This window comes from Saimiri boliviensis, chromosome 2 (assembly GCF_048565385.1).
Source record: "Saimiri boliviensis isolate mSaiBol1 chromosome 2, mSaiBol1.pri, whole genome shotgun sequence".
Taxonomy (NCBI): Eukaryota; Metazoa; Chordata; class Mammalia; order Primates; family Cebidae; genus Saimiri; species Saimiri boliviensis.
In genome coordinates this window covers 62,598,438-62,625,761 of record NC_133450.1, presented here as the reverse complement: position 1 = coordinate 62,625,761, position 27,324 = coordinate 62,598,438, and the positions used below count along the sequence as shown (strand labels likewise).

The following is a 27,324-nucleotide window of genomic DNA, read 5'->3' as shown; positions in this document are numbered from 1 at the left end:
AAAAGAGAAGGCAAATACTTCTTGAGATTAATCATAAATATTACTTATTGAACATTAGTGTGCTCGGCACTATATTTAAAAGTCACAATAGTAAAAAAGAACTAAAGGAGAGAAATAAAATCTCATGAAAATTGCCAAGACTTGGTGGGATGGGTAAACAATAGACTATGGCATCTATAGAAAATCTGCTGCCTTACAGAGATGCATCTACAGAAAAAGGCAGAGAATCCTCCCAAGTTCAAGATAACAAACATCCATGTGCAAATCCAATAATGTGAGTAAGACAGTATAGAGGAAGGCAATGGACCAAAGGGGAAAGAAGAGCAGGCAAAAAGGCCACAGTGGTGGAGACTAGCTAGAAGAAGAATGTGGATGACACCTGACTGATGAGAGAACGCACACCTCAGAATAAGGTAGGCGGGTTGCCGACTATGCAGATGCTCTTTGTATGAAAACATAACACGCTGCACTGTTGACAGTTTAATCCCTCAGAAAATAGATAAACCATGGGCCAGGTGTGGTGGCTCATACCTGTAATCCTAGCACTTTGGGAGCTGAGGTGGGCGGATCACCTGAGGTAGGGAGTTTGGAACTATCCCGGTTAACATGGTGAAACCCTGTCTTTACTAAAAAAACAAAAGTTAGCTGGGCGTGGTGATGTGTGCTATAGTCCCAGCCACTTGGGAGGCTGAGAATTGCTTCAGCCACGAGGCGGAGGTTGCAGTGAACTGAGATCATGCCACTGCACTCCAGCCTGGCAACAGAGTGAGACTCTGTCTCAAAAAAGAAGAAGAAGAAGAAGAAGAAAAAGAACAGACAAAATGTCAAAGTTTTATGTTCATCTGAGCTTAATTCTGGCAAACTTAAAAAGAAGGAAGTGAAAAGGACCAGGATCCTGGAGAAATCAACTATGGCATTTTAAGAACTCAAGAAAGAAAAGAAAACCTAAAGAGACTCAATTCTCCTCTTTAGGAAAGATCATTTGAAAATATAAGTAAAAATCTGAATGACAAAGATGAGGGGAGTGAAAATGGCTATGCGTGAACAGAAATTTTTTGTTAAGTTTACTATAAAACAAAAAACAATCCTGATAATGTGAAAAGGAAAAACAGGTGTTTAAATATAACCACTAAGCTGGGTGCTGTGGTTCACAGCTGTAATCTCAGCACTTTGGGAGGCTGAGGCAGGTGGATCACCTGAAATTGAGGGTTTGAGACCAGTCTGGCCAGCATGGTGAAACCCAGTCTCTACTAAAAATATAAAAATTAGCTGGGCGTGGTGGTGGGCACCTGTAATCCCAGCTAGTCAAGAGGCTGAGGCGGGAGGATCATTTGAACTTGAAAGGCATAGGTAGTACTGAGCCAAGATCATGCCACTACAATCCAGCCTGGGCAACAAAGTGAGACTCCATCTCAAAAAATAAAAATAAAAAAATAAACACCACCAAAAATATGGCTACACAAAAAGGGCACAAATGAACTCCAGAGACTTCTAAAATTCAAAGCTAACTGTGAAACCATGAAAGGTGTAAAGACAAAAGGAGTGAATCCCAATTTTAAGTGACAGAAGATAATGAGTAGCAATATGGAATCTACAAAAAGTAATCACTCATTCCCTTTTCTGATATGGTACCAGGTAAGGAGAAATATCATAGATAACTGTGTAACTTGATTTCCATAAAGCATTTAGAAAATACTTCATGATGCTGCTAAACTATTAGCACCACAAGATAGCAACTACTATCTTCAATTCATTCCTAGCACCTTCTTGCACATGTGCTAAACCTGTGCTAAATAAAAATGTGTTGTATGTACAAATGAGATCTCTGCAGATAAGACGAAGAGACAGGAGATGGGAAGACAGAACAGTGGTTAACAGAACCATTCATAAATAGCACTGATTAACTTGATGGGTGGAGTGGGAAGTTGGTGTTTGACATTTTCACCAGGAACTTGGGACCGGGCACGCTGGTGCGTGCCTGTAATCCCAGCACTTTGGAAGGCCGAGGTGGGTGGATCACCTGAGGTCAGGAGTTTGAGACCAGCTTGGCCAACATGGTGAAACCCTGTCTCTACTAAAAATAGGAAAATCAGCTGGGTGTGGTGTCACATGCTTGTAATCCCAGCTATTTGGGAGGTTGAGGCAGGAGAATCACTTCAACCTAGGAAGCAGAGGTTGCAGTGGGCTGAGATAGCGCCGCTGCACTCCAGTGTGGGCGACAGAGTGAGACTCCATCTCAAAAAAAAAAAAAAAAACAATCAAAATGAAGTTGAAATATAACTAGGAGAATTGGTTCTGCATTTAAAGAAAATCAACTGCACAGCAGATGATGGTTGGCTTAAATGGAACTATACAAAATAATATCTGGGTTTTTTTTTTTTTTTTTTTTTAACGGAATGAATGCAAAATGTGACACATCTGCTATAGATCTGAAGCACTCTCAGGCTTTTCAGGTACAATCATCAAGCCGTAATCAAAGAACTAATGTTGTACTGCTTTCTGTGGAGTGCTGTGCTGTTTTATGCCCTGTGCTTTGGATGAGCACTGACCAAACTGCAAGATTCTCAGGAGGGCAAGGGAATAGTGGAGAGTAAAGTTTGCCAGTTATCACAGGAGAAAAGCTCCAAGCAAGAGATTATTTGGGTTATGTAAGAGAAACCTGAGGCGAGACATAAAAGCTGTGTTTAAATGCCTGTTCATGAGGCAGAGGAGAAATAACTCACTGATCTGTTGCTCCTAGGAAACAAATAGATGTTAAAAGAAGGGAGGCTTTGACTCAATGATAAGAAGTTTCTAACAATTAGAATTTCCATCCTCTTCTCCCCTCAAAAAAAGGATCCCTCTAGAAAGTGTCAGAGCAGAGGCTGGCTCGTCACATTAGGGACAGAGTATAATGAACCCTTATGCTGGAAAGGGAACTAAGGTCAGAAGACATCCAAGTTGATTCCATCACAAAGACAAAACCATTTTTATAAAGATGATACAGGGCAAATAAAAAAGATTTACTCTAAGCACTAAAATAATAAGCACTATAATAAAATAGTATAAGGAACACAATGAGACCACTGCATTTATATCCACATATAGATGACACCCAAAGGCATGAATACGTGCTGATGAGAAGTTGGAAATATGGAAAAGGTTTCAACAGTCTTCATTTTATGATGAGCCTTTGAGCCTTGAATGCCAAGCTGAGAAGGACAGACCTCATTTAGTGGTGAGTGGAGGACTTCCATTGGTCTGTTGTTTTAAAGTGGATGTTGGAATAGAATTGACTGGGATGCGTCAATCTGATAGGACGGGCAATCTCATAGATGTGTTTGGGAGTGAAGCAGGGGAAATGAGTGAAAAGCTGGTTATTTAAAATGATGTGTCACAATCCTACTAAACCAGGGTGCTGGAACAGGTAAAGAAAAATAAGGTTCAATGATCACAGCTATTTAAACTGCTGAGGTTCACAAAGAAGTAGGATACAATAGGGAAAAAAAGGGCTTTACAATCAGACAGATTGGATTCGAAATCCTAGCTCTGCCACTCAGTAGCAAAATCACTTTGGGCAAATCACTTAACTTTTAAGAGTCTGAAATGTTCTCATCTGCAAAGCTGAGACTGTTTCTTACATCACAGAGTTGTTAAGGGATTTAAATGAGACCATACTCTTGACACTTTACGTTTGTTCAAGCAGTCTGGAGTACCTAAGCCGAGTACCATGAATACCCAGCTCTTTTCACTGCCTGGCGATGTCACTTGTCCCAATGCCTTCACCTCATTTTACTGACTTCCCAGTTGATGACTCCAAGCCTGAGCTGACTCCCAGTCACATCTTATTTTCACATGGATTTTGAACAGACATCTTAAATGCCAAAGTCAATTCACTTTCTCTGGGAAATCTGGTTCTCCTCAGTCACCAAAGCCAGAGATCTGAGTACTATTATTGGGTCCTTCTCCGGAAGCCCATATCCAATCTATCACCAGAGGCAGTTCATTCTTCTTTTAAAGCCAACCCCTCCACAGACTCTCCATTGAATTTATACCATCTCCTTTACAGAACCTGATACTTTCCCCCTGCATTATTGAAACAGCCTTTAAAAAAATTCCCACCTCCAGTCTTTCCCCTTCTAATCTGCTCTCTGTACTGTTGCCAGATGATCTTTTAAAATGTAAATTATATATGCCTCTTTAGCAAATTATTCAACAGCTTATGCCACAAATTTCAAGATAAAGTCCAAGCTACATCTCCCTTAAGGATCTGGCACCTACCTACTCCCCAGCCCCATCCCTGCACATACTCTACACCCCAGTCATACTGCATCCCTTCCAATTACCCAGAATTCCACCAAACGCTCATACCTCCAGGCTTTTGTGTATGTTGTTCCACTTTTCTGAAATGTTGCTAACTCTTTTCTTAACTCCTCTGCATGTTTAAGTCTCAGCTTAGATACTGCCTCTTTTACGAGCCTACTTTGATCCTGCTCCTCAAAGCCTTAGGTCGGGTGTTCCTCCTACCTAAGTTTCTCTACCCTGTTTTTGTCTGTAACAGCACAAAACTCTCATACTACTACATCTTTCTTATATATATAACATGTCTGACTCTTCCATCAGACTAAGCTCCTTTTTGGTAAAGGTTCCATCTTACCTAATTCTATAATGTCTGGCACCTAGTAATTAACTAAAAGCAAACAATAGCTAACATTCTTGAAAATTTATTAGGTATAGGTACCAGGCTCTGTGCTAATTGCTTACTTTAGAATATTTAATTTTAGCACTTCTTCTCAAAGAAGGTTGTATTATTATTACCATTATTATTATCTCCATTTTATAGATGAGAAAACTAAGACTCACAAAGATTAAATATGTTACCCAAGGTTATACAGCTAGGAAGAAGACAAGTCCTACGTAAACATATTATTCCTTCCCCTCCCAAAAGTTCCTCCTTCCTCCTTTTTAGGACTTTTTTTTTTTTTTTTTTTTTTTTTTTTTTTTTTTTTGAGATGAAGTTTCACTCAGCTGTCCAGGATGGAGTGCAGTGGTGCGATCTCAGCTCACTGCAACCACCATCTCCCAGGTTCAAGTGATTCTCTTGCCTCAGCTGCCCGAATAGCTGGGATTACAGGCCCCCACCATCACGTCCAGCTAATTTTTTGTATTTTATAGAGATGAGGTTTCACCATGTTGGCCAGGCTGGTCTTGAACTCCTGAAGTCAGATAAACCACCCACCTCAGCCTCCCAAACTGCTAGGATTACAGGTGTGGGCCACCGCACCCGGCCCTAACTTAGGACTTTTACTAATCAATGCTCATTAGAACCTACTTACTTAGAACTACTTTTCTCATGAACAGAAAGCACCTTACAAACATATCAAACATGGTGATATTAACTAAAAAATGTAAAAGGAAGACAAGTAAAAAACTGGAATGTTGGTATAAAGAGACTTATGATGTCAAAATTAATGTTTTCATATGATGGTAAAGGATTTCAATTAGTGATAATACGACTTTGTCAGGGTTATCAACATTGGAATGAAAATGTAAACACAGCAGCAAGGCAGAAGGTATGTTGGCAGGTAAAGGCCAACAAGTGGGTGCTGAGAGGTTTCACATGGTGCCACATCCTTGGTAAATTCTGGACAAGTCCTGTAGATCCAAAACCATCAGCACACTCAGAGATGGTCAGACTCTTGGTGACAAAGAGATCCTAACACAAACCTAAGACACACACACAGATCAGAATGCTTACTTATGAGCAGCACAGGGATTCAGTTCTAGGGAGCAGAATGTCATGTATTTTCTCTCAGCACTTCACAAACTATTGCAAGTCATGCTATGGTTTTTTCTTCCTTTTAAAATTTCCAATGTGTCGTGGACCAATACTTTAGTAAAATTTGGCAAAAATACTGCTTGAATATTGTGGCCATTGTTTAAAGTTTCTAAATGGTTACTGTGAATTTCTGTAACTATCTCAGTCACTGCCGACATACTTTGAACAGTACTGCTCTGTCTAGAGTCCATTCCCACTTTTGGGAACTGGGCTTGCCTTCTTGCCTCCTACCATGTGAAGAACATGCTGTGACTAGCTTGTTGGAACCAGGAGGAGAATGAGCAGCACTGGGAACAGAGCCACCCCTGCTGACCCACAGTGGCAACCAGAGAGGCCCCAGCTGCTGCAAACTGAAGCACAAATGCCCCACCTAACCCTTTTGAGAAATAAATGTTACACCACTGAAGTTCTCAAGCTGGTTGTTACACAGCAGTGGTTGACTAAAAACCATTTAGCTTTTTTTTTGAGACGGAGTTTCGTTCTTGTTACCCAGGCTGGAGTGCAACGGCGCGATCTTGGCTCACCACAACCTCCGCCTCCTGGGTTCAGGTAGTTCTCCTGCCTCAGCCTCCTGAGTAGCTGGGATTACAGGCACGTACCACCATGCCCAGCTAATTTTTTGTATTTTTAGTAGAGACGGGGTTTCACCATGTGGACCAGGATGGTCTCGATCTCTTGACCTCGTGATCCACCGCCTCCGCCTTCCAAAGTGCTGGGATTACAGGCGTGAGCCACCGTGCCCGGCCCCCATTTAGCTTTTTAAATGAACACAAAAGCTTTTATTTTAATTTTTTTTTAGATAGAGTTTCACTTTTGTTGCCCAGGCTGGAGTATAGTGGGGTGATCCCGGCTCACTGCAACCTCAGCCATCTGGGTTCAAGTGATTCTCTAGCCTTAGCCTCTTGAGTAGCTGAGATTACATGTGCCTGCCACCATGACTGGCTAATTTTTTTGTATTTTTAATAGACACGGGGTTTTGTCATGTTGGCCAGGTTGGTCTCAAACTCCTGACCTCAGGTGATCTGTCAACCTCAGGTGATCTGTCCACCTCAGACTCTCAAAGTGCTGGGATTACAGGCACCCACCACCACGCCCAGCTGTTAATAAAACTTTTTGGACAGGCATAGTGGCTCATGCTGTGGTGGGTAGATCACCTGAAGTCAGGAGTTGGAGATCAGCCTGGCCAACATGGTGAAACCCTATCTCTACTAAAAATACAAACATTAGCTGAGCATGATGGCGGGCACCTGTAGTCCCACCTACTCAGGAGGCTGAGGTAGGAGAATTGAATCAGGGAGGCAGAGGTTACAGTGAGCCGAGATCACACCTCTGCACTCCAGCCTGGGCAACAGAGCAAGACGCTGTCTCAAAAAAAAAAAAAAAAAAAAAAAAAAGCTTTTATTAACAATTTCCTCGTAACAGAAAAATTCCACCTGTAGCCAAGGCATTTAACAGATAAGAGGTACCAATACATTATGCTCAGGCAGAGTTTCAATGATGCTGTTGGGAGGCTGGCTGGTAGTACAAAGTCAACTTCTTGAAATTTCTGTTGCTTGTGTGATAACCACACTTTTACAGATCCATCTCCAATTTATTTAATCCTTTCCTCTATTGTCTTTTACCAGGATATTTTCTTTCTAATCTTACTGTAGGCAAAAATACCTTCCCTCAAAAAGTTGAGCCACATAACCAATATGAATGAATGACCAAGGCTGAGACAAAAAGAGCTAACAAATAAATTTGAAATTCAGTAACACAAATGACTATACTGCTGTATGTTAAATAGGATCACTTTCTGTTTTCATTACCAATTTTTGTTTCTTCTCTTCATGTTTGTTCCTTTGGTAACTAAAAAAAGCCTCAGTGTTGACAGTTCTAATACAGTGTCAGGATCTGTCTTTGTTTCCCCCTTATTTATTATTCCTAGAATGCCACCTACTTGTTTCACCAATACCTCTGGGAAACATTTTCAATGGCTCATGTCCATCAGGACATGTATAACAGCTTCCAGATTCACATTGCGGTTGGAGTGGAAAGAGGAAGGAGGAACAGGCAAGGGGGAAAGGAGAAAGGAACAGGGAGATTACAGCTTGCCATACAACATAAAACAAGGTCATAAGTTTAGAGCAGAGCTGGCCTTAGACTTGGCATGCTGACTCTTCAGAGGCACCAGAATTAGAAATAAGACTTGAAGTACAAACAGGATTGAAAGAAAAGTTGCTTCAATTCTTTCTTACTAACCAGTATGTAACTGATTCTGAATCCTGAGAACAGGAATTAAGGAATAAAGGAAATGAGTGTGGCAGGAAGTAAAAGACCATGAGTTTTAAACTCAGGCAGCTATATCACTAATTCTTGACTCTCTCACTTAGCCTCTGCCAGATTAAAACACGTCCTGTCTGGGTGCGGTTGCTCACACCTATAATCCCAGCATTTTCGGAGGCCAAGATGGATAGATGGTTTGGGATCAGGAGTTTGAGACCAGCCTGGGCAATATGGCAAAACCCCATCTCTACAAAAATACAAAAATTAGCTGGGTGTAGTGGTGCATGCCTGTAGTCCCAGCTACTCAGGAGGCTGAGGTGGGAGGATTGCTTGAGTCTGGGAGTTAGAGGTTGCAGTGAGCCAAGATCACGCCACTGTACTCTAGCTTGAATGACAGAATGAGACCCCATCTCAAAACAAAACAAAACAAAGAAAACTACATCTTGTCTTATTTTCTCATGTCAGCCGAAAGAATCCATCAAAGTTCTAAGGATTATGCTGGAAATTGGGGAGTAATGTAACTATACAATATCCCAGAAATCTTTTCTAGCCAGAAATCTTAAATTTCTATTCTGCCTTTCTGCCCTCCTTTGACCTCATTATTTAGCCAGTCGATGTTTACAATCTGTAAACTACAGATTCGTCCTTCAGAACACCCTTCAACTAGCCTCTCTACCATTCCTACTGTAACACCACCTTTGCTCAAATCCTTAGCATCTCACATACCAATTACTGAAAAGCTTCCTACTGTCTCCCTCCATCCAGGATTCCAACGCATACAGAGCACACTGCTGAAAGGTTTAAGTTTTCTAAAACAGCATTATCATCACATCATACCTACAAATCTATTTTTAAAAGGCAACCAGGAATTCCTGATCCAAAGCAAAAAATGAGAGTCAGCTACAAGGGTGAGAAGACAAATCAACCTGTGTCTCAGTGTTCTCCGCTGTTGGTCCTTAGATGCTGTGACTCTGAGCTGGTTGAATGAATGCTCCTCTCTACTATTTCTCAGGAGGACAATTGTGAAGAAGAGTCTAAATCCAGGTGCCTGCAGTGCTAACCAGCTCCATGACCCAATCTTGTACTGCTCCCCCTCACTCCTGTTCATGGGATACTTAATAAGTGATCTGCATGTAAGCCTATGATTTGGGCTGTGCTTTCAGCAGGGATTGCGGGAAATGGGAGAAGACACCCAGCAAAGACAGCTAGTAACAGAAATGGCCCTAGAAAACAATGTTCTTGAAGGAGATTCTAGATTTAGTTTACTCACTGACCAAATGGCAAAAGGTATCCTATCCCATTCCTACAGGTAGGTGGCATGGTGATAACCCCTGCATATAGTAGCATGACAATACCAGGAACAGATTAAAATGAGGTATATGTGGAAGGTAAAGTATCAGATCACCAATCATGGTGGCACTTGAATGGAATGGAAACATTAGTGACTATAAGGCTTAGAAGCTGCCTGCATTAACAGCTTTAGAACCATGAACAAAGAGAATGATAGGCTCAGGTTAGCCAACTCTTAATCTAGGCATTCTTCAAAGTCTGAAGACTTTCAGGTCAGTGTCTTAAAAGACCCTGTTTCTTGCAGCTGCAGGGCAGACTGCCAAAATTCAGGCTCAAGATTTAATTTTAAGGATATCAGAACTACCTAGGAGATATAAATGAAAGCCTTGACAAGTGTTCTATGATACAATCTGGTCCTGGTAGGAACACTTGGACACAGAAAGCCGGAATGGGGATATTTGGGTGGCTTAGCTGAGAATATTAAACCCCAAGATTTACCTCAATTTTCTGGGCTAGGAGAAGCAGCTTCCCCAACTCCTTTCTAGAGAGCAGCAGCCTCTTTCAGCTGGAGACCCTGCAGGTACCTGAAACGATAATTCTTTTCCTCTTTTAAGATATGTTCCTGCCCTCTCTATCTCCAAACCAATAATGAGGAGCATGCTCCCAGCACAGTCTGATTGGGAAAATATAGTCTCTGTTCTGGGAGTAAAGAGTGTAGACTCCCAAAGATTTATAAGACCTGCCTATGTGCACTGGCAGGTCCTGAAGGTACACTTGTAGAAGTGGATCTTGACTGTGCTGGATCAGGGCGCAAGGTCTGTGGCAATACAATAGCAGTTCATTCAGAACCCAGGGGATTCACTGCAGCATCTTCGGGTGCTTCTTTACTGAGGGAATAACAGAGACCTAGTGATTGTAGCAACTACTGATAAAGAAACTAAGAGCTCAAATACCTCTGGGATCAAGGTCTGGATCACACCTGGTAGGCTGCCTAGGCCTACTGAAGTAGGCAAAGAATGATGAAAATCTAGTTTGGGTGGGGAACAAGGACACTACACTGAGAATTGTTTCCCCACCATCTCCATCCCTCTATGGTTCCAAGTTAAGAGTTGGCTAAAGATGTGTGAAATTTGGAAGTCAGACATGAGGCAGTGTCCATTATTCTCTAAAAGTCACTGAAGCTAGATGTGGTGACTGCTAGTTGCAGAGGTGCCACGGGGCCCTAGTTTTTCCTCTGCTCTGTGTCCAGCTCTTTTCACTGTAGCCTTGCTGACCAACACTGGCCCTGTGCTCACCCCCAGATGCGTGGCTGCAAACCCAGACACAATAGCCATTCCCCATGAGCTTGCCCTCTGCAGTACCACTCTGGTGGCTGGATGTGCTTGGCTTCTCAGGTTGACTAGCTGGTAACTCCTCTAGATCCTATTCTCCCTTTTGTACTCACTTCCCTAGTTTCTTCTACAATTGTTTAAGGTCCAATTCCTAGAATAATTCCCTTATCCTGTAAGTTAGAGTTGCTCAGCTTCCCTGATTGAACCTGGATGAGTTATGATGAGAATATCAGATAAAACTTCCAGCCAGCTGTAGCAGCTAGCCTGTGACTAATCCCATCCTCTTCCCTGATTTGAGTCTTTTGCAGAGGTGTGACTCGCCACCATCTTGAAGATTCGGTGATAATGGAGCATACAAACTGATCTGAGTGATGCAAGAAGTAGACTACATTAAACAACTCTTGTGCCCACCTCACAATCTCTCTGCTTTTCAGCCCAATTACAGCACCCTGCCTCAGCCATACCTTTGCATCCTTTGTTTTCTGCTGTGGAAATTCTGATCCTTGGAGTCAGCACCTCTGGGAATCTGTTAGGCACCTGTCCATATACAAACCATGAGATGCAAGAGAGTGAACACCCTATAGGAAACACTTTTCCAATGGAGGGATGGAAGCTGGTAGGTAAATGTCCCCTCTTTTTTCCCTCTGGTAGACAATCCTGAAGTACATTCTATGTGGCTCATTAGTGAGTTCCAGTACAATTATACCCTACTGACCACAGCAGTGATCAGTTCAGAATACATACTTGTATTGGCTTGCTCTCATTCCATTTCTCTCTTCAGTCACTCACTCCTATTCTCTGGTAGAATTTCCCAAAATAAACTATTTGCATACAAGTCCTCATATTAAGCTTTACTTTTTTGGAAGGAACCCAGGCTAAGAAAACAAATACAAAAATCTCCAGTCTTAACACTGGTCTACAAGAAGTAATGTCATTTTTAATTGCCACTCTAGATTTTGGTCAAACCCATGGGCCATGCAGCCCTGGATTCCAGGTTACCTTTCTAGACTTCCATTTAAAATGAAATTATTGAGCTTTGTGCAGGCTCTGTACTATATGTGAGGGATCCAATGATAACTAATAAAGCTCTTTATCTCAAGAAGCTAACAATGTACTGAAGAGGTAGAAGAGGAAGTAGGCAATCTCACCTCTATGTAGTAAGTACTACGAAAGGGGTGTACAAAAGGCTATGAGTACACAATGGGGGGCTATCTAAATTCTCAGGTGGAGAGAGAATGGCAAGGGGTAGAACCTATATATCACCCTCTACTGTGTGAATACCAGGAAATGGAGATCATTAGGGTTCACCTTAGGGTCTCCTTGTTGCAATGTATTTATGACCACCTCAGCAATATCCTTTCTGACAGACTGGACAATCCTAATCACTTTAGTTTGCTCTTTGTAACCCCTATTCCTTTTATCTACTTCCGTTTTCTTTTCTCAGAACACACCTAACTTTACCACTTCTCTGAAGAGTAGGAAGAATATAATTTACATTTCAGGCAAGGATGCATTATAGTTTGGCAAGAATTTTTTAAAAGTTGAACTTTTCTGTGTTTTGTGTCTCATATCCTTGTAGCTAATATTTGGAATTTGATTGTCCTTGTTAGGTAAAAAGGCATAAGTCTTAAAGTTGCTTAAAAATGGTCACTTAACAGGAATATGATCCGAGAAAAGCATTGTTAAGCAATTTAATCATCAACACAGTGTATGTTTGTATACATACATTGTGCAAACAGAGTGTACATATACAAACCTAGATGGTATAAGGCCTATTACACACGTAGGCTACATGGTATATACTCCACTACTCATAGGCTACAAACCTGTACAGTATGTCACTGTATTGAATGCTGTAGGCAGCTGTAATGCAATGGTAAGCATTTGTTCACTGAAACACATTTAAACATTAAAAAGGTACTGTGAAAGTACATATTATATGACCTTATAGGACCACTGTTGTACATGTGGTCTGCTGTTGACTGAATCACCATTATGTGGTACATGACCATTTACCCACAAAGAAGTGTATCTTTCAAGTCTCTGTCCATTTTAATAGTCTTGGCCATGCATGGTGGCTCATTCATGTAATCCCAGTGCTTTGGGAGGCTTAGACGGGGGCATAACTCTTGAGCCCAGGAGTCTAAAACCAGCCTGGGCAACACAGTGAGACCTTGTCTCTAAAAACAAATTTTAAAATTAGCCAAGCACAGTGGCATATGCCTGTAGTCCCAGCTACTTGGGAAGCTGAGGTGGGAGAATTGATTGTGCTTGGGAGGTCAAGGTTGTAGTGAGCTGTGGTCATGCTACTGCAACACACCAGCCTGGGCAACAGAGCAAGACCTTTCCTCAAAAAAAATTTATAAGACTTTCCTGCAAGAGCTAAATGTCAGTTAGGCATTACTAATACTATACTTCCAATCTAAATATCTTTTTATGTTCTCTTTCAATACATTTTAGGATATGTTCTGAGACAATCTGGATTATCTGGAAGGGTACACAGGGATCTGTTGAGGCAATCTGTCAAGGGCAACCAAGTGGCTGGGGAACAAAGCTGGAAGGGCATGGGACTCTTCACTGAATATCCTGCTGAATTCTGTTCCATGTGTATGTATAACCTATTACAAGTTAAATTTTTAAAAAGTACCACCAGGCTATGGAAGCTGCCAGGAGTTCCTTCCCTTAGTGCTCTGTAAAAAAATTAATCACTGACTATAAAACCAAGTGACTATTGGAAAGGAAATGAGAAGAATGCCTACCTGGAGAACATTAATCCTTTCTAATGAGAAAGTAGCAATCACTGAGATTCATGGTGCTTGTGTGTGATAGGTACACAATGTTTATATTCTTTCTTCTTACAGATTCTGACAAGTTGTGTGTAAGACAAAAGCAGACAAAGATGGAAAAGCAGCTGAAAACTTTTAGGGAATAACTTTACTAACTTAGTAGAGGCGGCAAAAGCACAATGATTTATTTCAAGCCATGAAACACACACACACACACACACACACACACACACACACACACACGTCTTTTTTTTTTGAGACGGAATCTCACTCTTGTTCAGGCTGGAGTGCAGTGGCATCATCTCAGCTCACTGCAACCTCCATTTTCCAGGTTCAAGCAAATCTCTCACCTCAGCTTCCCAAGTAGGTGGGATTACAGGCATGCACCACCACGCTCAAAGAATTTTTGTATTTTTAGTAGACGGGGTTTCACCATATTGGCCAAGCTGGTCTTGAACTCATGACCTCAGGTGATCTGACTGCCTTGGCCTCCAAAGGTGCTGGAATTAAAGGTATGAGCCACCGTGCCAGGCCCAAATTAGTAATTCTTAAGCTACTTAATTGACTAGATTGACATTTCTTTAATGTTTACTTCATAAATTAGTGTTATCTAATATGGCATTTAAAATGTTTACATTTAAGTGTGTGTGTTGGGGGTAATGAGAACAGCATAACAAAGGGAAAGCATTCATGGGGATGTCAGTTCTCTGCAAAAAGATACCACATAAAGCCCTCTACTATGATGCAGGGGAGGCTAACTCTGGGACCTACAGGATGCCTGAATTCTCTGAAATTGAACAAATTCTTATATGCAGGTATCTTGCTGGAAAAGAGATAAAGGATATACCACTAGAGTTGGACTGACTAGAAACCCAATTCCAACTCTCTTTAGCTGTGTGACGTGTGAAAATTTTGCCTGTTTCCTTATCTGAAAAATGTGGCTAGGGCCAGGACTGTAATACCAACACTTTGGGAGGCTGAAGCAGGCAGACCATCTGAAGATGGGAGTTCGAGACCAGCCTGACCAACATAGAGAAACCCCATTTCTACTAAAAATACAAAATTAGCTGGGCGTGGTGGTACATGCCTGTAATTCCAGCTACTCGGGAGGCTGAGGCAGAATTGTGTGAACCCGGAAGGTGGAGGCTGTGGTGAGCTGAGATCTCTCCATTGCACTCCAGCCTGGGAAACAGGAGTGAAACCCTATCTCAAAAAAAAAAAAAAAAAAAAAAAAAAATGTGGCTAATACCATCTACCCTATGGGGTTGCTTTGAGGATTAAATTACACACAACCCTTAGTCCATTCCTTACCTTAGGGTAAATGTTAAATGAATGATAGCTATTACTATAATAAAGGTACCCACTGTATTGATGTATTCTACTACCAAAGCAAACACAGGATTTGCAGGGTGTGCAAGGGGGAAGGGAGGGAGCGTAGTCTGAAGAGAGCAGAAGCAAATCAAAGACCTGTAATGAGAACAGAAACAGTGACAACCCAAATGTGTAATTTCCTGTCATAGATTTAGTAAGATGTTAAATAAAAACAATCCTCCTACTCAGTAGGTGAAAAACTCAGTGCTCACACCTCTTTATCTAAAACTAAAAGCTAGCCATTTATATCTGTACTTTGTTTACTATCTTTAGACCATATCCCACTAGTAATGAAGAGTAAATTATTATAATGGGATTGAGAATATCAATGAAGGGAAAAACCAAAGCTTTTGGGGTACAGCCATGTAATTATGTTTTCCAGCTGGGTATCATGGCTCGCACCTGTAAATTCCAGCACTCTGGGAGGCTGAGGCGGGTGGAGTTTGAGACCAGCCTGGCCAACACGGTGAAACCTCATCTCTACTAAAAATACAAAAAATTGGCCGGGTGTGGTGGCAGGTGCCTGTAACCCCAGCTACTTGGGAGATTGAGGCAGGAGAATCGCTTGAACCCAGGAGGCGGAGGTTGCAGTGAGCTGAGATCACACCATTGCACTCCAGTCTGGGCAACAAGAACGAAACTCTGAATCAGAAAAAAAAAAAAAAAAGTTTTTCATAAAATTATGATCATGTGTACCCTTCAAAACAGTATACTTCATAGATGATTTCTTCTCAGAGATCATATCCCTCTTCCCCATCCTGGGGAAGAACAGCTCTGGAATGACAAGGACCAGGATTTAAATCTTGGCCTTAATACTTTCTAGCTGTAACATGGTAATGCAATGGTAACTATTTGTTCATCTAGATACATTTAAACATTAAAAAGGTACAGTGAAAGTACATTCTTTTTTTTTTTATTTTGAGACGAAGGCTCACTCTTGTCCTCTAGGCTGGAGTGCAATGGCACCATCTCAGCTCACTGCAACCTCTGCCTCCTAGGTTCAAGCAATTCTCCTGCCTCAGCCTCCTGAGTAGCTAGGATTATAGGAGCCTACCACCACACCTGGCGAATCTTTGAATTTTTAGTAGAAATGGGGTTTCACCATGTTGGCCAGGCTGGTCTCAAACTCCTGACCTCAGGCGATCCACCTGCCTCAGCCTCCCAAAGTGCTTGGATTACAGGCATTGAGCCACTGCGCCTGGCCAAAAGTAAGTATTTTATACCTTACAGGAACACCACTGTACATGTGGTCTGCTGTTGACCGAAACATCATTATGTGGTACATGACTATTTATCCACAGAGAAGCATATATTTCAAGTTTCTGTCTCTTTTAATAGTCTTGGCCACACATGGTGGCCAAGACAGTATTTTTAATCTCCATTTGGCTGTAAATGGAGGAAAAACCTACCATAGAGGATGTGAGTAAAGTGCTTGACACAGTGCCTGATAAAGAACAGGTGCTCCACAATTTCTGTCGAATAAATGACTAGAGTATAAAGCTTTTAAAAAGAATTAGTAATTTTGATATACAATTTATAGATTTCATCTACTTACAGCAGAATGTTATATACTTTAAAAACTCCCACTATTTCTAGTACATTTCTTACAGTCTTTGTATGTTGCAGCCAGAGAGCTTTCAGAAACACAAATGTCATCAGGCCGTAAGATTTAAGAGAGTCAGGATAAAGCTGATTGTCTCAGTTTAGCATAATGAATTCTTTATCATACAGCCCTGTTTGCCTGTTTGCCTCACTTCTTGCCACACCTCTCTTATCTTTGCAACTCCAGCCTCTCCAGCCAAAAATGCCTAGCCCTCATTTATCTCTAGGCCAGTTCCTGCTGCCTGATAATGCTCCCTTTCATCTCTAGTCTTTACTTAACTCCTACTCATTATCTGGGAAATTTTGATAATGTCCTCCTGTCCTCCCCTTCCACATTGGGGTCTGGGGCTTCTTTTCCTCCTAGGTACTCCCCCAGTATCCAGTGCTTTGTTCCATTAGGGCACTCATGCTGTAACTGCCTATTGGTACTTAACACTGGACTATCATTTTCTTTTTCCTTTTTGAGACAGAGTCTTGCTCTGTTGCCTAGGATGGAGTGCAGTGGCATAACTGCAGCTCACTGCAACCTCTGCTTCCTGGGTTCAAGTGATTCTCCTGCCTCGGCCTCCCTAGCAGCTGGGATTACAGGGGCCGAACACCACACCCAGCTAATTTTTGTATTTTTTGTGGAGACAGGGTTTCACCATGTTGGCTAGGCTGGTGGACTATCATTTTCATTACTTTAATCTCAGAGTCTGGCACACAGTAAGAGCTCAATAAATGTTTGTTAAATGAGAACAGGAATCACGGTGCTAATTCTGTAACAAGGGGCTTATTTGAGTTGATAGGCTATATCATTTTTAGCCCCAATAATGTCCCATTTTTACCTTTATTTGCTTGAAAACTAGGACAGCAGCTATTCTCTCAACTAGATAGACCCAATGTGATGATCAGATTTATAACACTGTATCCATCTATTTTATTTAATATACTGCCTCTAAAAAATTTCATATCAAAATTTAAAGGTGGTGCTCACACCACTGAAGACTTTAGCTTCTTAGTATTTTTAGTGTTCACACTTATAAACAAAAACTATCAATCTAGGGTTTAAGATGAGGCATAAGAATAACCACTAATCACGCAGTTTAGCTTAGAAAAATTTCTGACTGCTCATTAGATACAAGCTCAGATATCAAAAAATTTAGAAAAACAAGGTAATGCCCATGTATTTTCCAGAGATATTTTAGTGAATTAGTTTCAAAGTTCAGCATTGTTCTTCAATGTAAGCAATGTAACCTTCAATTAGAAAGGAACATTGACAATGAAAACCTTATACAAGCCGGACGCGGTGGCTCAAGCCTGTAATCCCAGCACTTTGGGAGGCCGAGGCGGGTGGATCACGAGGTCGAGAGATCGAGACCATCCTGGTCAACATGGTGAAACCCCGTCTCTACTAAAAATACAAAAAATTAGCTGGGCATGGTGGCACATGCCTGTAATCGCAGCTACTCAGGAGGCTGAGGCAGGAGAAAATTGCCTGAACCCAGGAGGCGGAGGTTGCGGTGAGCCGAGATCGCGCCATTGCACTCCAGCCTGGGTAACAAGAGCGAAACTCCGCCTCAAAAAAAAAAAAACAAAAAAAAACAAACCTTATACAAAAAACAAACAAATCACTTCAGAAAAGGCTATTACGGTTGAAAATGAATATTGCTAGAAACAAAGAAATTTAAGCGTACAAATGTATTTTGATTTTTTTGGCACTACTTTTAGATGTATGTATATTTCACCCTTAAATTTCATGACATGTATAAATAACATTTATCAGAATTTTATAAACATAAACATGTCAATAACTATGAGATATAATAAAAATGTTTTAGTGCAAAGAATCAGAGCTCAAATTCTTTTACTGTATCAAATAATCCCCTTGTGGAGACATATTTAATAAGGCCAGCCCATGTTAATTTACAATAGAGACCAAATATATGAAAAAACGGTTGAAGCCAAGCAGTTTCTGGACAGTTTATATTCACTGAGAGTTTTAGCAGTCCCATCATATGTATACTCTGAACCAAGACTCGGTCCTTTGAAGATACTTATAATAACGTACCTTTTGGCTGGGTGTGGTGGCTCACGCCCATAATCCCAACACTTTTGTTTTTAAAACATCTTGTTCTGTCATCCAGGCTGAAACACAGCAGTACAATCACAGTTCACTGTAGCCTCGACCTCAGTGGACTCAAGCAATCCTCTCATCTTGGCCATCTGAGTAGCGGGGATTATAGGCATCCACCACCATGCCCAGCTAATTTTTGTTTTTGTTTTTGAGACAGGGTCTTACTCTGTCACTCAGGCTGGAGTGCAGTGACACAGTCTCAGCTTACCGCAACCTCCACCTCTTGGGCTCAGGTGATCCTCCCACCTCAGCTTCCTGAATAGCTGGGACAACAGGTGTGCGCCAGTATGCCTGGCTAATTTCTTTATTTTATTTTATTTTATTTTTTATTTTTTGTAGAGATGAGGTTTCACCATGTTATCCATGCTGATCTCAAACTCCTGGAGTCAAGCGATCTGCCTGCCTCGGCCTCCTAAAAAACTAGGATTACAGGCAAGAGCCACTGTGCCCTAATTTTTGTATTTTTCAGTAGAGAGAGTTTTACCATGTTGCCCAGGCTGGTCTCAAACTCCTGGACTCAAGTGATCCACTCACCTCAGCCTCCCAAAGTGGTGGGATTACAGGCATGAGCTACCTCACCTAGACCAAAAGGTACTTTTTTTTTTTTTTTTTTTTTTTTTGAGATGGAGTTTTGCTCTTGTTGCCCAGGCTGGAGTGCAATGACTCAATCTCAGCTCACCACAACCTCTACCTCCCGGGTTCAACAGATTCTCCTGACTCAGTCTCCAGAGTAGCTGGGGTTACAGGCATGGATCACCATGCCTGGCTAGTTTTGTATTTTTAATAGAGACGGGGTTTCTCTATGTTGGTCAGGCTGGTCTCAAACTCCCGACCTCAGGTGATCTACCCGCCTCGGCTTCCCAAAATGCTGGGATTACAGGTGTGAGCCACTGCACCCAGCTCCAAAAGGTAGTTTTTGTTGACAGCAGTTATCACAAGAGTGAGACTTTATGGTTTTTAAACACTTTAAGTATTACCTGTGTTATCTGACTAGCTGGACATTAGTGCAACTATTATATTTTTAGACAGTAACTTAAAAAATATCACTTATTAAAAGTAAACTATATACTGACATAAACATTTTCCCGACATATGAAAGGTTTATTACATATGAAAAAACCAGTAATATAGTGTGATGCTATTACAACAGAATAAGATATGTACGTCAAATACACACACAGGTATGCATACACATATAACAATTTGAAAGGAAAAAACCATCAAACTGTTCACAGTAAGTCACTAATAAGGATTTGGAAAAAGCATTGGTAGTAGGTGAAAATTCACTTTCTGCTATGTTTCTGTATCATTTCTTTTTTCCCCCAGCAATGAGCATGAACTGTTTTTGAAAGGAATTAATTCAGATGTAAAGTTTTACCACAGAGTTGTTACAGGACATGGTTTATTATGAATGTTACCAAGTGTATTATCTAAAGTCTGCTGAAGTACAAAGTATACATGAAGCTTGGTTACTGAGTGTAGAGTATGTGCTCAATACATTCTTGAAGTTCATCTTTTGATCTGCTGAAGTAGCCTTGGAGAGGTAGCAATTTAGGATTTGTTACCTCATTTCTATTACGGAAGCATGATAGCAGTTACCAAACAAGTTACTGTAAAGATTAAGTGCAGGATTCCATAAAAAAGGCTTAATACAGTGCTTTTCACACAGTAACAGCAAAGTAATATTATCAATCTATCTTCATTCTTGAAATAGTTTTTCACTTCTACAACTAGAGGTAAACAAAATTCTTACATCTGGTGACAGTCTTCCTCTGGATATTTAAGGAGATAAGACCAATGCTTGTTTTATTTTTTTTGAGACGGAGTCTTGCTCTGTTGCCCAGGCTGGAGTACAGTGGTGTAGTCTCAGCTCACTGCAACCTCTGCCTCCCAGGTTCAAGCAATTCTTCTGCCTCAGCGTCCTGAGTTGCTGGGACTACAGGCGCCCACTATCACACCTAGCTAATTTTTATACTTTTAGTAGAGACGGGGTTTCACCATGTTGGCCAGGCTCTTTTTAAACTCCTGGTCTCGTGATCTGCCCGCTTTGGCCTCCCAAAGTGCTGGGATGACAGGCGTGAGCCACTGTGCCCGGCCTATGCTTGGTTTTAAGACAAAAGCTTCAACTCTATCTCAATTGTGAGTTTGAAAAGCCAGGATATTTGTACAATGCAAAGGTTCTTCCTTCCTTCTGTCATTTTCCCTCTTTAGTGAGTAAACCCCTCCTCCTCAGTCTTATTTCCTTGTAACAAATCACTTATATCTTAGCCTCCATTCATTTTGCATTCCTTGGTGGCAGAAGGCACCATACCTGGCCTTGATTGATGTTAATTACTGTATTTTACTTTGAAAGTCATATATAAATGGTGATACGTGCAAGGTGTAGTGAAGAACATATATCTCAATAATTCAAAGCAAACGTGCTGCCGTAAGTTTACAAAGTCTGATATTTTGCCTTTTCCCTTCATCCTTCGAATTTTATTATTAGAGAAAAGGACTTGTTTGTTGAGAAAGCTTCTAACTAAACTTTGTATAATTTTTGTTGTTGTTGTTTGTTTGTTTTGAGACATGGTCTGGCTCTGTCACCCAGGTTGGAAGTGGTACAATCTCAGCTCACTGAAACCTCTGCCTCTGGGGCTCAAGCTATCCTCCCACCTCAGCCTCCTGAGGAGCTGAGACTATAAGCACATGCCACCACACCTGGCTAATTTTTTTTTTAAGAGATGTGGCTTTGCCATGTTGCCAGGCTTGTCTTGAACTCCTGAGCTCAAGTTATCCGCCCACCATGGCCTCCCAAAGTGTTGGGATTACAGGAGTGAGCCACCGTGCCCAGCCAAATTCTGCATTATTTTAAATAAAAATAAATTTAGACATTTAATGGATTCTACTACAGATGAACAGTGAATATTTGAGAGGTAACATTTCTTGTTATAGCTACAAAGGACTTGATACATGTTTACATTTTAAAAATTATAATAAATAATATTTATTTATATACACTGTTTTGGTTTGGTTTTGAGACAGAGTCTCTTGCTCTGTCACCCAGGCTGAAGTATATAGCACCATCTCAGCTCAACGTAATCTCTGCGTCCCGGTTCAAGCAGTTCTCATGCCTCAGCTACCAGAGTAACTGGGATTACAGGTGTGCGCCACCATGCCTGGCTAATTTTTGCATTTTTAGTAGAGATGGGGTTTCACTACGTTTGTTAGGTTGGTCTCAAACTCCTGGCCTTAAGTGATCTGCCTGCTTCAGCCTCCGAAAGTGCTGGGATTACAGGCAGGAGCCACTGCACCAGGCCAATACAATGTCTTTTAAGCATACAAATAAGGGTAAATAACATTCTGCTTTCAATAGACGAATACTAGCAACTCCTTAAAATTTATTTTCCCTTAATAAATCCACAAGTAAGAAGTAAAAAGATGCTTAATTTAGATTAAGAATTTTCAAGTTACCTTAACATTCTGAGTTATATAATTTACCATAATCTCATTATTACTATAAATTTTTATTAAATTTTAGATATGTAATTAGTTCTTTGATCTAAATTATAAATTAGTGCAGAAGGAAAGACTGCCTCTGGATTAAACTTCTTTTTGGCTTCAAAAGATTAACAGCATTAAACTGGCTTTGGAGAATTTTCTAAATTCAACTGATACTCTATTTTAAATCAATGAACTGACAAGTAAACAGTTGATGAGACAGGTTTTCAAATATTAAACTTAAACCATGAATTGAATGGTAGAGAATTATATCATTTAGACCATATCTAAACTTTTATAAATAATACTTTATATTTTGTTCCTATACTGGGGTTAAGTGCTTTCACTTTGTTTGCAACTCCTAGGGATACAATTTATTACAGCCCCTACTATCTCCTACCCACCGTTTTTTTAAAGAAAAGGTTACTCAGCTTTCAAAGGTATTAAAAATAATTCAAAATATGTAGCTGACAGTATACTAAGAGCAAAGCAGTGTGCTAGTTTCTTAGGTTATTAAAAAATGACCAAGATTTTGATATACAACTTAGGGAGAATATAACACACTAGGTGACAGAAGAAATGAGACAAGTACCTAGGTAATTTCAAAACTAGTTAGAAGATATAAAACCCTAAGAACAATAAAAAGTGTTTTAGAAATTCTCAGGATGTAGAAAGCACTTTAGACTTGGAATGGCTAAGCAAAACAAGGAAAGTAGCATGTGAGTTCACTCTTAAAGGTTAGAATTTGGACATTTAATGATAAAAGACAAAGATACCCCAAATGAAAAGTGAGAACAGAGGGTAAGAGGCAAAGAGTTTGTAGTCTATATAAAAAATGATTTAAGTTTTAAAACAAATATGTAATTAAATATTATATTTTGTTTTTTAATTTTTAACTTTTTGTTTTTGAGACAGGGTCTCACTCTTGTTACCCTGGCTGCAGTGCAGTGGCATGGTCTTGGTTTATTGCAGACTTACCTCGTGGGCTCAAGAGGTCCTCCTATCTCAGCCTCCTGAGTAGGTGTGAGCCTACACACGTGTGTAGGCTCACACCTACTATGGACTACAGGTGTGAGCCACCACACTCAGCTAATTTTTGTATTTTTTGTGGAGACAGGGTTTCACCATGTTGTCCAGGCTGGTCTCATACTCCTAGACTCATGTGATCTGCCCATCTCAGCCTCCCAAAGTACTGGGATTACAGGTGTCAGCCACTGTGCCTGGTCTATTTTTTATTTTTTAATTTTTGTGTGTGTGTAGAGACAGGGGTCTTACAATTTTGTCCTGGCTGATCTTGAACTCCTGGACTCAAGCAAACCACTGGCCTCAGCCACCCCAACTGCTGGAATTACAGGCATGAGACACTGTGCCTGGCCTACATAATATACTTCAGAGTTCTACTCATAATTTTTAGTAATATTTTTCAAATGCTATATTTTATTATGATTAGAGATCTACAGCAACTTCAGAGTCACTTGAACTGCCATTCATGAAACTGAGATTAACTTTTCATTTGTGTTGCATGCTTAACTGAAACCTGCATTTACTACTCTGATCTGTCAATAATGGTCTTTAGCTCAGCCCCATTCTTCTCTAGGAAGTACACTCAGAAATTTGCTTCAGGGGAAACAATTACAGACAGAAGTAAAATAAAATGCCAGCTCAACAGAACTGAGACAGAGGGAAGACTGTCAATATGTAGACAACAGAGGTTGGGGAGAGGGAAAAATGGATGAGCGAATGGGGACAGTAAGTCTTTGCTATTTTGCATTTGTTTCAAGCGACACACTCTTGGAAAGCGACCAAGTTGCTAAGGGAAAAAATGAGGTCATTGCTTTCAGTTGCTTCTCTGTTAGGTTTTTAATTCAATAAAATATAATCACATCCATTATGACTAAAAATATGGGCAAATGTATTACAGAGTCCATTTTAGAACCAAAATTATAAATAAATTTCATATTGTAAAACTGAAAAATGCATTTGTGATCAAGATGAAAAAACAAAACCTACAGTTTGAAATCTACAGTAAAATGTCTTGCACTTACTTTACTGTAAGGTAAAAGTGTTGGTACTAATTCTCGGCTATTTTGCTCTGAGGTCGACAGTATTTATGCATTTGTGATCAACATGAAAAAACAAAATCTACAGTTTGAAGTCTACAGTAAAATGTCTTGCACTGGAAATATACATGTAGATGGTGGTGCTAATTCTAGGCTATTCTGCTCTGAGGTCAACAGTATTTATGCATTTGTGATCAAGATGAAAAAACAAAACCCACAGTTTGAAGTCTATAGAGAAATGTCTTGCACTGGAAATATGCATGTAGATGTTGGTGCTAATTCTAGGCTATTCTGCTCTGAGGTCAACAGTATTTATGCATTTGTGATCAAGATGAAAAAACAAAATCTACAGTTTGAAGTCTACAGTAAAATGTCTTGCACTGGAAATATGCATGTAGATGTTGGTGCTAATTCTAGGCTATTCTGCTCTGAGGTCAACAGTATTTATGATAAGGATGATTGAAGTACATGAGTAAATCTATAGTTCTCCTAAACAATGAACTTTTCCTCAAAAAATTACCAATGAATGGTACACTCTTGCTGTTCCTCAACATTTTCAGAGTTGTTTACCCAGCATATGCTAAGGTCATTATGAAAAAATCAAAGTGATCAAACATGTGGTCCTTCTTTTGAAACTCTTCCAATCTAGTCATCTCTTTTGGAATTTTAAATGCTAGTCTTTTAAATAGGTACTGCAACCAATCAGGCTTCTTACACTACAAAAGCAGAAAACAACTCTAGTTGGCTTAAAGAGAAAAGGAATTTATCTGAAAGGACACTGTTAATCCACAGTGTTGTTGGAAAAGCTGAGACCCAGCTCAGTAAACATGGACTTAGGAGGGCTGCAGAATGAGGACTCCACTACATGGAAGCCGTGAAGACCCTGAGTTGCCCTGGGAACCTGGCCACCCAGTAAAACTCTCACATTCTGTCCCTGGAAGGTGACTATCATCAATGGCACCACTGCCATGGCCTTCTCTCCTTTTCCACTAGATGTTGCTGCCCCACTCTGCTTCCAGAAAGAATTCTCTACGGTCCCTGCTTTTCTGTACCACTACCACTAACCCTGACCAGAAAGGCTTAAGAAAGTACATGACCTTTAAGGCTTTTCTCCTGGGAGGTGGGCTCTGCCTTCTAGGAAGACCTACACAGTGATACTAGGAAGAAGGTCCTAACACCAGGCAGTCAGAAAAGTCAAATGACGAATGCTATCTAATCAGGAAATAATGGCGGCAACAGTACAAAGCCCCTGTTCTCTGGCTAAGTGCTCTGAAGCAAAGTTTGAGTGAGCGACCCAGATCGCTGACCCCATGGTTTTAAACCTCCTAGCTGAGCCCACATTACCCCAACCCAAGTCGGCGGTAATGATTTGTTGTTCAGCAACAAATCGGGCTCATAGCTGAGGCTCCTACAAGTTGAAGTCTCACACCTTCATCCCTGGAAATTAGGTCTCACATTTCTCCCTTCTCCTACCATGACCAAATTCCTGGGCCTGGAGTCAGAAGAGCTAGTAGGAGTTACGGCTTCATGACTTCCAAACCTGGGAAAAGGCTAGTTAATAATCTCTGAGCCCCACCACATTCACAGGCTGACAGGTTGACCAATGGAGATAAGTAACAGCCCTCTGTACACTGAAGTTATAAGCATGAGCTCATTAGTTAACAGCCCTCAAAGATATGATAGTCTCCAGTTCTTTAGGGCTGTGGCCTTCTCTTGGTCTCTCTGGTTCTTATGGGCACAGATATCGTATCTTTATATTTTAAAAGTTAATTTTGTAATCAAAGTAGTATATGCTCATCATTTAAAAAGTCTAGTAGTAACACAATGCTAACCCTAAAAAACAAAAAACAAACAAACAAAAAACCCTATCCTACATCCTTTCCAATTCCAGTTCTGCTCCCCAGAGGTAACTACTCTCAATTCTTTAGCTCTTTCTTCTAGTATTTACCTCTCTATATTACAATTTTTATTAAATCAATATTCAGTGTTTACATTATAATTAGTGCTTACCACTGAGGCATGCTGTGTACTAAAATTATATATTCTTTCATATGTAATGTTAAATTTATCTTGAAAATATTCATTTTTTTTCTGTTTGCTTCATTTTCTATTAACCTATCGCTAATTCTTCATAAATGCACCAAAAGAGCTTTGTCATTTGCTATTTAATGTTCAAACATTGAAAGTAATTTATTTCTTCCTGGACACCACGTTCCTTGGAGCCTTTCGCCGTCCTGGTCTGGGCTAGACTGAATGCCTACTAGACCTACTGCGTGGCTGATGGTTGGGATCTCCCTTTGCTTCCTTCCCATGTTGACTCCATTTTCTAGATTCTTCACTTCTTTGTTCTTGGTTTGCTTCCTCATTTGGTGGAACACGTGCTTAGCAGCTGCCTGAATGGGAAGCAGGGGAAATAGCCCTAGTCAGGCAGTTTTTTGAGGTATGACTGAAAAATGCCTTTATTTAGCCTTACATTTGATTGACTATTTGGCTAAATATAAGATTTTGTGTTTAAAGTAATTTTCTATCAGCTTTTGGAAGGCACCACTTCACTGTATATTGTGGTATTCAGTTGTTGCTACTGAAAATTTCAATACCATCTGATTCCTATTTCTTTACATGAAAACTAATTTTTCTCCTCTCTGCAACATTTTAAAATTGTCTCTTTTCCCCTAGTGTTCTGAAAAAGAAACTTTTTATATAGAAATTCCTTTAGTTTTGGAAATATTTCTTATATTACTCCTTAGATACTGTCTTCTCTTCACTTTTCACTGGTATATATTCCTAAAGCCACTATTTGTTAGAGGAGAAATACTCTAGTTTTCTTGTCTCCTCATCTCTTTATTATTTACTTTCTAGATTTCCTCAACTTTACCTTTCAATGCTTCCATTACATCTTTCATTTCTGCTATCTTATTTCCAAGAGCTCCTGCTTTCACTTTAATAGGATCCTACTATGTCTCACTGATTACATAAAAAGTTATTTTATATAAGGATATTTTGACTCTATGAAGTTTTCTTCTGCTCCCTTCATTGTCTGTTTTCTCTAGGACTTTGTTCTTTTTGCTCTGATCTCTGTCTCAATTTGGAAGCTTTCCTCAAATGTCCAGTTATCCTTGGATAGGTTTTCATATGTAAGACAGAGGCAGTAAACAGCTGTTTGAAAGCTCTGCTGCACAGGCAGGCTTGCTGACTGTAGTCTCTT

At 40.4% G+C, this 27,324-nt stretch overlaps 1 protein-coding gene across 4 annotated transcripts in view; it reads right to left on the bottom strand.

Moving 5' to 3' along the window:
• Positions 1-27,324, bottom strand: part of BTBD7 (BTB domain containing 7) — a 112,890-nt gene that overhangs the window by 28,168 nt on the left and 57,398 nt on the right. The window contains exon 4 of one of the 4 annotated variants that reach the window (XM_010350549.3): positions 5-27,324. The exons of the other annotated variants lie outside the window; for them this stretch is intronic. Coding sequence (XP_010348851.1) covers positions 27,248-27,324 — 77 coding nt within the window. The 3' untranslated portion in view covers positions 5-27,247. Of the gene's footprint in view, positions 1-4 lie in introns of those variants that run through there. 4 annotated transcript variants of the gene reach the window in all.